The sequence below is a fragment of the Orycteropus afer genome, unplaced genomic scaffold (assembly GCF_000298275.1).
Source record: "Orycteropus afer afer isolate SDZICR_OR568_19922 unplaced genomic scaffold, OryAfe1.0 scaffold00040, whole genome shotgun sequence".
NCBI lineage: Eukaryota > Metazoa > Chordata > Mammalia > Tubulidentata > Orycteropodidae > Orycteropus > Orycteropus afer.
The window spans coordinates 12,117,552-12,127,567 of record NW_006921627.1 but is presented as its reverse complement, the minus strand read 5'-3'; the positions used below and the strand labels follow the sequence as shown (position 1 = coordinate 12,127,567).

General features: G+C 49.4%; 1 protein-coding gene across 1 annotated transcript; it reads right to left on the bottom strand.

The window, feature by feature from the left end:
* Positions 1-2,592: 2,592 nt before the first annotated feature.
* LRRC23 (leucine rich repeat containing 23) lies at positions 2,593-7,234 on the bottom strand. The gene is made up of 6 exons (XM_007937133.2): positions 7,109-7,234; positions 6,915-7,024; positions 6,238-6,491; positions 5,456-5,586; positions 4,675-4,811; positions 2,593-2,866 (listed from the first exon to the last, which is right to left on the bottom strand). The coding sequence occupies exons 1-6, from the start codon at positions 7,232-7,234 to the stop codon at positions 2,593-2,595; spliced, it is 1,032 nt and encodes a 343-aa protein (XP_007935324.1).
* Between the last annotated feature and the right edge of the window lie 2,782 nt (positions 7,235-10,016).

Genomic DNA, 10,016 nt, shown 5'->3' with positions numbered 1-10,016 from the left:
GATGCCTGCGAGCTCCTTGGGTGGAAGGGGTGGAAGGAGAAAGAAACGAGGCTTAGAGGGGTGGAGCCTGAAATCAGTGGGAGGGGCCAGAGGCTGGGAGGGATGGGAAAGAGGTTACTGCAGTGGGTGGGGGGTTGGGAAAAGCTGGCTGCAGTCTTTGGCTAAAGAAGGGATCTCCCTCCCCTCCCTCTTCCCCGGGGCGGGGAGAAGGTCAATGCAGTGAGGAGGGGGAGGTCACTGAAGTGAAGGACAGGGTAAAATCAAAAGATGAGAGGAGGTAACTCCGCAGTGAGGCGGGGAGGGACACTGGATCCCTCGCCCCTCTCCGCAGCGTTAGGAATTGGCTGCTGGGGTTCCCCCAGATCTTCTCAGAATGGAATGGCTGCCAGGCCAGGCTGGCATTTCTCCGTGGAGCCAGAAAGAGGAGGGGCTGCCTGGCCAGCCCGGCCTCTTTCCTCCTCCTGTGAATGAGAGCCCCCTCATTCCACCTTCACTTAACGCCCCAGCCTGCCCAGGCTCGGCCCACACTCCAAGATTCCAATCTCACTCCCAAACGTATGTCCATCCTCTTCCCGAGAGAAGTCTGGCGAGAGAGCCCTGGGAAGGCCCTCCAGTCTCTGGGGATGCAGCGGGAAGAGCGGAGAATGCGGGACCCGGTGGAAAAGTCAAGGCTGGGCCCATCTTCTCCCCAGTCCCCAGACAACCGCCCCCCCCCCCATCCCGCCTGCGTGCAGCTAGAAGAACGAAGAGCAAGGAGAGAGGGGTAACTTGGGGTAGGAGAGCGAGAGTCTAGAAGTCTGAGGAACAGAGAAAGGGTGCGGGAAGACATTCCACCAAATAAAAAGCCATGGGGACGTGCCAGAATGAAAATGCACAACACCGAACTTAAACAAATCGACAAAACCGGGGTGAATGTGACATGGGAAAATAAGCAGGCAAGGGTTAAGAAAGGCGCAGTTAGAGAGAAACAGGTGTAGAAAGGACTGGCACCTAAGTGAGGAGGGAGCGACAGACAGAAAACCGTGAAGATGGGTCCGGGAAGGCTGGTGAAGTAGGCTGCCAAGCGAGCCGCGTCGACCCAGCAGGTGCGCAGCGCGCGGCCCAGAGAATCGCAAAGGCGAGGAGCGGGGGCGGAAGGAGCGGCAGTGAGGGGAGGGACCCGGGGGGCGCAGGCCGGCCAGGGCTTCACCTCGGGGCTGCAGACTCTGCCAGTGGCGACGACGACAGTAGCGGCGGCGCAGAGAGAACAGGAGTGGCGGCGGCTGCGGCTCCCGGGCGGGGGGGGGGCGGGGGGGAGGCGCCGATAGGGCCGGGCGAGTGCATGTGACCCAGAGCCCCCGATGAGTCAGGAGCCGCCATCGGAGGCGCACGTAGGTGCGCGGGTGGGGGACGGATAAGGGTCTGGGGAGGGTTTTCGGAAAGGGATAGGGAGGGGGCTGGGAGTAACCTTGGACCTGGCCCCCCACGCCCGCGCGCTTGCTTATACCCACACTCCGACCTACACAAAGTAACAGGCATCATCTCACCCCAGTAATCCTGAAACTGAACCTTACACTGCCAGTGAAGCCCAAGACAGACTCAGTGTTTCACAAACCAGATCAGACACAAGAGTATCAGAATGTCTCTTTATTCCAAAACTGAACTGTTGCTAAACATTCCAGAGCACTTCCATCTCCATAGTTCTCTTCACCAACCCTACAAGCATCCAGTGGGCCCATGCAGTCAATCGGGGCCTGACTCCCACTCAGACCAAAGTGAGGGCTGTCTCCTGCCTGAGGATGAGTGTGCAGCTCAGGCCCACCAGCACCCCACCTTGTCCAGGTTCCCAGCACAGAGCTAGGGCGGCAGGCTGTTATGAATTCCCAGATCAGAAACAAAAGCAGGTATCCTCAGTACCTGATGAGGGGTGTAAAAGTGGTGGCCCCCACTGGTAATCCTGCTGGGTCTTGGGGCCAGTGCATTTATCTCCTGGAGGAAGAGGACAGAAGTAAAGCCTCTGGGCCCTACTGCCTCCCAATGTCTGTCTCTGACCCCATCTAAATGCCCAGCTGCCACACCTCTTTGGGCTCATCTCAGTTTTTCTGCCTCACTCTGCCCTCCTTTCTTCTCCATCCCTACCTGGTGTCTTGTCAGTTATTTTCAGCTTCAGACTTTTAGCACAGGATCTTCCTCTCCTGCCATCTCTCCTAGGCACAGCTGTGTTCATACACCATCACCAACCTACTTGTGCATTGGCCTGGATCTGTCTTGTCTTAACTGATCTTTATGTAAGGTGTGACGGTCCACCACCACCCCCAACTCCTCTTCTGCTACCCCAGTTCTTTTCACTTATTTTTACAGCCTCCTGATGTGACTCCTAAGCCTTTTGTCAGCTCCTTCTAGGCCCTTCAGGTCCTTTCTCCTCAACTGAGGTGCCCCTGACTCCTAACGCTGGTCTCTCCAAAAGTTCTCCTTGCATTATCCTTTCCCTTGCTGTTCCTTACCCACCTCCTTCCTGCAGCAACTTCTCTTCCCCTACATCTAGCCACCCTTGGCCTCTTCTTCCTGCCTTTCTCCCGGCTTCTTTACCATCTTCAAAGGCTAGAACTGCTTTTAGTTTGTTGACTGGTCCAGGTCCTCCTCATGGTCAGGCTCAGCCTCATGCTCCTGGTCCTCCTTCATCCTCTGACGGATTTCCTCAGCCTCAGCCCGTTCCTCCTCCTCATAGAAGTCCTTGTCCAACCGTTCAAGATGCGCCATCTGCACCAGAGCCTCCTGGCGGTAATCGCTCTCATCTGTGCACGGATTTTCCAGCAGCACCAGGGCCCGCAGTTTGGGCAGGTCCCGAAGCTTGCTCAGTTCCCCCAGGTCAGTCACCATATTGCCCCTGCCATGGGGTCAGGAGAGGTTCACTCAGGAATAATGGGCTTTAGGGGGCAACATGCCAGGAATGAGACCTCTAGGGGACTTTCCCACTGGGCTCCTGTTTGCCTAGAAACACTACCCCTGTGGATTGGCCTGCCAAGCTTTGCAAGGTTTGCTAGAAAGATGCCAACCAACCCCACCTCCACCTGCTTCCACCTTTCATGGAATCCCTAAGTGCTAAATTATATCCTGTAATGTACTGCCTTTATCCGCTTGAGTAGCAAAGCTAGGCCACAACTGTGTCCTATAGCTGCAGAGGAAGGAGGAAATCTCCCTGGAAGGGGCTGACTTTCTGTGTCAATAACACTTAATCAGAGGTTTGAAGGTAGGAACAGGCCAGTGAAGAAGTAACTGGGATCTAAGCATGGGCTCAGTGTGGTAGGTGCTATGTTGGGCCTGCTTATAGGAAGGAACTTAGAGAAAGGGATGGTTTGGGGCCTCTTAGCATAAAGAACAAGCTTCATCTCCTAGTGTGCCTCATTATATAAGTCTGTGTTTATTTTCATGTTCTTGTCATGGAGTCTTCATGAAATCATGTCTTTAAATGTTCGAACCTCATCCCAATGGGGTACTGAACATCACACAATGTTTCTTACTAAGAGTGCTACAGGCATTTTGTTTTGGACTGTCTTGTGCATTGCAGGATGTTTAGCATCTCTGGCCCCAGGGTCACCTCCCAGTCACTGAGACAATCCAAAACACACACACACACACACACACACACACACTTCCAAACATTCCCAGTTAGCAGTCATTGAGGAAGGGTCCAGTTATCCCTGCCTAGATGGTTAACAAATGAACACCACCAGACCAATATAACCGAGCTAATTAGGAGATTGTCCCCAGGGTTAGGAGTAGGAGTTGGGGCTCCAAGGAGCAACTACCTCTCCACTTGGAGATTCTCTTTCCATTGCCAACCTTGAGGATTTGGACTTTGTTCACTAAGGAAGGAGGCAGTTTCCTAACATCTTTGCTTAAAGAAACACATATAATATCCTCATCAGAGAAGAGTTGCTTTCTACCTAGAGACTTTCTTTTAAATACTCTTCTCTCCTCAAATATGAGTGCATCTTAAGTTTAATATCAGTAAAGGGGCCATCCCTTACAAGTGGGACTCAGGGGAAGAGAGGTAGGAATGGATAGGGGAATTGAAGCCTAGGAGATGGAAAGGACAAAAGTAACTCCTATGAGGGTGGTGGTTATTAGGTGACTTCAAGTTGATTTTCAAATCCTACAGCCCCATGTTGACAGAGTAGCACTGCCCCATTGGGCTTCCTAGGCTGTAATATTTACAGAAGCAGATCTCGAGGTCTTTCTCTCACGGTGCCTCTGGGTGGATTTGAACTGCCAAGCACTTAACCATTGCAGGCAGAGCTAGGAAAAGAGAATTGGAGCCAGACTACAAGCCCTTAAGGACAGGGACTGTCTTTGATTCCTTTAGATATTCCCAAAACATAGCACAAAGCCTTGCACATAGCACATTCTCAATAATTGTGGATCGAATGATAAGGATTCAGGGGTCCCAGATTATAATGGTCTTAGTTTGACAATTAGGACTGAATGCAGAAGCAAGGAAGGGAGGAGTGAGGGTCAGAATAGAGGATGAAGGGAAGATCTGGGAGGATCTGGGAGTGGCAAATTTGGGAGATCAGGGCCAGAGAGGAACTGAGGGTAAAAAGCTACTCCTGGTCAGAGGCAGGAGCAAGGTGGGGCTTAAAGCTACTCCTGGTCAGAGGTAGGAGCAAGGTGGGGCTTTGAGGGGGTGCGTACCTCAGGTTGAGGTACTGCAGTGATTTCATTTCCCGGGAAAAGCCACTCAGGGTTTCAATCTGGTTATCTCGAAGATGCAAGGTGGTGAGATTGCTTAGGTTCTCCAGGCCTTCCACTCTCTTCAGCATGTTCTGGGCCTAGACTCCAAGACACAATAGATTAGGGGAGCAGGGGTAGGGAAGGAAGCAAGTCAGAAAGAAGTGAAGCACAAGAGCAAATTCAAGAGGTAGAGAGGGAGGGGTGGAAGAGGGGAGTGGAGGGGGTTAGAGATCTGTGAAGAGTAAAGCAGCCCAGGAAAAGCTGCTAGCCACAGAAAGGCTAGTAGTAATCCCTTGCTACGCACACTACCAAAGCCACCTCTGATTTGGAGGAGAGGCTTCAATCCACCCTAGGCCCAGCACCCCCCCACTTCTCTGCTGAGGAGAAGTCATCTTGGAATGAAGATGCTCAAGAGTCTAAAAGGCTAAACATTTAAGTGGTCCCCTTGGCCTGATGCCTGTACTTCAGTTATGGCACATTATGCTGCTACTTGTATCAAAACAAATTATTTCTGTATTATCCACGTATTATGTATCATCATCTATGCTAGGTGGGAAGCACCTTATCTGTTCTAACTTTGTATCTCCACAGAATCTGGCACAAAGTAAGGGCTCAATAAATAATATGAGTTACCATTATGATAATGAAGTTCGTGGCTGAGCCTACTAGAAACCAGACATCCTGCCCCCCCCCCCATCACAGTGCCCTCTACCCTAATCTACCCTCTGACCCTGTGAGCTACCAGGAAGAGATTCTTCAGCTTGGGGAGGTTGATCCCCAGGGTGCTGTCCAGCTGGTTCCGCCGAAGCTCCAGTGTGTGCAGGCTGTTCAGCTTTTGGGGATCCAGACCTGTCACCATACGGATGCGGTTCCCTGGGGAGGAAGAGGGTCAAGAGTTCAATGGGCCACTTCAGGTGTCCAGCATTAGACCCTGATTTTCTGGGAGCCTCTGAATCATCCTCTCCTTCTAATGCTGGGTGGACAGTGAAGAGGGGCAGCTCCAGACATAACAGCTGGGGGCCCTGGAGCAAGTGGCCTGGTAGTCCAAGGGCCTAAGGGACATGTCTGCCTCAGCCTTTGAGGAGTGAATGAAGAGTGCCCAGCAATCCACATTGCTAACTTCCTCTCCTCCAAGTCTTTGTTCAAATGCCATCATCTCCATGCTGCCTGTCCTAATTAACCTGTTTGAAATTGTCACCTGTGTCCCCATCCCCTTATCTTCTTTTAACATACTGTTTTAATTTATTTCCTATGTTCATTGCTAATTGTTTCCCTCAACTAAACTAGAATGTAAGCTACATGAGGACAGAAATGTTCTTTCTTTTTTTGGGGGGGAAGAGGTTAACTTTGATTTTTTTGTTCATTGCTTTGTCTCCAGCTCACAAAACTCATAAAGAATGTTATAATAAGTGTCTGAACAAATGCAGATTGCTGCATGGCACAGCCAAGGACCACACTGCCTACATGTCTTGCCCCAGGTTAGGAAGGGAAGAATCTTGTGCACAGCTGTAATTAAGGACTCACCTTTGAGATCCAGGCTACCCAGACGAGGATGAGAGATGCCCTCAGTGTCAGTGATCTGGTTATAAGCAAAACTGGCAATCTGTAGGTAGGGCAGTTCATCAAGCCGGGCACTCCGCAGCCGGTTGCCATCAGCCTTGAGCCAGAGCAAGTGGGTGAGGTAATTGAGTGGGGACAAGTCTGTCAGGTGGTTCTCAGAAACATCCACATAGCGCAGATGGACATAGGAACGCAGCAAGTAGATGTCTGTCAGATCCCTAGAGGGTGGCAGAGGATTAGGGCTAAATCCAGCAAGGAAAAGTCTATATGGAGATGACTTATAACGGGGAGAATGGAAACAGATGGGAGGAGTGAGGCCAGGGAAGAGACGGTAGTTATGTTCTTAACAGTGAGGGACCAGGAATCAGAGAAAGGCAGAGAATGCACACTCTGAAGGACTAATGAGGGGATCCAGAAGGAATCTTCCTACATATTCTCAGTCTCCAATTCCCCAGACAAGCTCTGATGTAGGGAGTTTCAGAGCTCCTGAAAAATAAATTATCTTCTTCCTTCACCACTGGACCAGGATGAGAGAGATCCAAACTCTCAACCAAAAAAATAAAAATAAAAAGGAATGAGGGTGGGAAAGGATTTGGAGCCCTACAATTCTCACAATCTTCAGCTGGCCCCCACAAACCCACCTGTCTTTGACCTCCAACTTGACATAAGCATGAGCCAGTCCATTGCCAGTCTTACAGAGCAAAGAAAGCCCTTCCTTCATCAAGTCCTCTGTGAGGGAGTTGGGCATCCACTGCAGGAGACAGTGGAGTCAGGAATCTCTTTCCCACCCAATGCCCTCCTTCACCCTAGGACCCTTCCCTTTCCAAGCTCTCACATCCTCAGATAAGTCTTCCCCCTCTTTCCTGTAGTCCTCTCCCTCCTCTGTCTCCTTTTCGTCATCTTCTTTTTCAAAGTCATCCTGGTCTGCCTCAAAATCCTCCAGGTCATCTTCATCTGACATCTTTCTTCCTGGCTGAAGGCTCTGGAGTCAGACGAAGTTCAGTTCTTGTTCTGAGAAAGAAGGGCTCCTCAGCTTCTGCCAGCACTCAGCTCCCTCGCCCCCAGTGGCCAGCTCCTATCTCACCAACCCATCAGCTCTGACCTCCTCCTAACTAGGCTTCTGTTCTCATCCCTGTGATGTCTAGTTTGAGTTTTGACTCCCAACTTCCACTTCAATCTTCCCACTAAGGATCCTTCTCCCTTAAGGATGCCATCTCCAAGACTTTTCCTCCCATTCACAGTGGCTCTAAACCTCCACCAGCAGCCCAATCTCCCCACTTCCTGGATTCTCCTGTCCCCAGTTCTCCCCACCTCCCCCTTAAATCATGTTCTCCTCTAATCTCCCCACTACTGATCTAGCCTCCTTCACCCTCCTCTCCCCTCTCCCAATCCTATCCCCTGCCCGACTCATTTCTTCTAACTCTCCTTCGGCTCCTTTATTAAATATCACTTGCAAAGGCATCTCACACAATGCCTGGCACAAACTCGCCATAGATGTTTGTTACATCTCAACCTATCTCTTTTTCATCACCTTCAATAAGTCACACATTTTCCTGACCCCTCCAGGCCGCCGGCCTGACGCGCCATCTCCAACCCTCCCACCCAATCCTCCTTCGCAAAGGGCCGCAGACCCTTGTCCTGCTCAACTAGAAGCGGTTCTAGAGAAAGGCAAGTGGGAAGGAGGGGTTGTGTACTGCTCTATAGCAACGGGTGCGGAGGCGGGGCACTTGGCTGCGGCAGCTGGCAGCCGCTGAGCCGAGAGCCTCAACTAACTGAAAGGAAAATCCGCCCCGGGGGGGTGGTAAAGTAGTTGCCTGGTTACGAGGCCAATTTCCCAATCCCAGGAACCCGGATGAGGCGCGGAATGGCATCAGGACGTTAATTGGCCCAGGGCAAAGAACAGTGGGCAGGGCTTAGAACCGGGCCCAGGGGAGGAGCTGGAGGTGGGGCTAGGTATTATGTCAGCCTAGACTTTAAAGGAACCTGACATTCTCAGTGCAAAAATATTTTGAGTTTGGAAGAAATTCATCCCCTGAAGCAAAAGGGGCGGGTGTAGGAGAGGAGCAAGAAATATTAAGGTAAGTGGTGTTCCTGGCCTATAGGTCCCTGTCTTTTAGTTAGACCTTTGGAAGGTGGCTTTGTGGAGTGGGAGGAGCCCAGGCCTAGGTGTATTAAGATCTGGGATGGAGTCTTTTGCATATCTGAAGTTTACTAGTAATTTCCCTAAGAGTTCACTTTCTTCATCTGTAAAATAGACTTAATGTACAACTGACAGGGCTCGAATATTAGTCTAATGCGTGCTTATGCACTCTGTAATATTAGTCTAACGTGTGCTTAAGCACTCTGTAGTCTGCATTTCACTCCTCTGCATAGTTGATACAAACCTTTTGGGGAATAGGAAGGGAGAAAATTCAACATCTGCCCATGAAAATACTCCTTAACCAATGTTGTAATATGAATAATCAGTCAACAAGAACTGATACTGATGGCCTGTGTGACTTATTGAAGGAGATGAAAAAGAGATAGGTTGAGATGCAACAAACATCTATGGAGCGTCTGTGCCAGGCATTGTGGGAGATGCCTTTACAAGTGATATTTAATCTCCACAACAGTCCTGTGAGATAGACATTTTAAAAAAATTATTGTGATTTGGGTGAAAGTTTACAGAGCAAATTCATTTTCCATACAGTAGTTCACATACACTTTGGCTCATGACATTGACTGCAGTTTCCCACAATGCAACAGCTCTCTTCCCACTTCCTCCTTGTAGTTACCTCTTCCCTGTGTCCTTTCCTTTGCATTCCTGCCCCAGCCCCTAGCTGAGATAGACATTTTAAAGAGGAGGAAACTGGAGCTCAGGGAGGTTAACATTTAGGACACAATTCCTGCCTAAGGGACAGGGAATATTACCAATCTTGCCATGGAATCAGATATAAATAAAACAATTAGATAACAAGGTAAGATACAATGTGATTAATTGTTAAATTGTGTGTTACAGACTTTATATAACATACCAAATGGTCTGGTGGAAGATGTGGTGGGCTGGAAATCAAGAACTATTACCTCCTGCCCTGTCCAGTTTGGGAATATAGTTCATAGACAAATATATTCACATGTTGTCATGGAAAGAGCCCGGGCTTTAGAGTTAGAGGAATCAGGTTAAAAACTTATCTCTACCACTAAATAGCTGTGAGTTCTTCAACAGGTGACATAATTGTACTGAAGTTTTATTTTCACGTCTATGATATGGGAATAATAACACCCACCTCCAAGGCTTGTTGGAGGATTAAAAGAGATACTATGAGTAAATTGCCTTGCACTTAGTAGACCCTCAGTAAACATTTCCCTACTCCTCCCATCCCTTGCCTTGGTTTCCTCATTACTGGGGTTGTTGTGAGGAAAAAGAAAGTAAATATGAAAGCACTCTGAAGAGTTAGCAGTGCTATTCAAATAAAAGTTGTATTATTGGAGTGCAGAGAAGGGAAAAAAATCCTTGTATTTGATACAGTCAAAGGGAAGGGATGTGATTTTCCTTGGCCCAGAAGAAAGGGGAATATACATCTTGTGGGAGGAAAAGGTGTGGTGTAGGGATTGTTATTATAAACTGCCATGGAGTTGGCCCCAGACTCATGGGAACCCTATGTGTGACAGATTAGAACAGTCCCACAGTGTTTCCTAGGCAGTAAACTTTTCTTTTTTCTTTTTCAGATTGTGATTTGGGTGAAATTTTACAGAGCAAATTG

What these genes read in the sequence shown, in the direction of transcription:
- LRRC23 (XM_007937133.2), bottom strand. Translation starts at nt 7,234, where the DNA reads ATGTCAGATGAAGATGACCTGGAGGATTTTGAGGCAGACCAGGATGAC. An exon ending in GGGTAGCCTGGATCTCAAAG is followed by an intron (nt 5,587 to 6,237) that starts GTGAGTCCTTAA and finishes CTTCCTCCCCAG; the next exon opens with GGAACCGCATCCGTATGGTG. An exon ending in AGCTGAAGAATCTCTTCCTG is followed by an intron (nt 4,812 to 5,455) that starts GTAGCTCACAGG and finishes CTTGGAGTCTAG; the next exon opens with GCCCAGAACATGCTGAAGAG.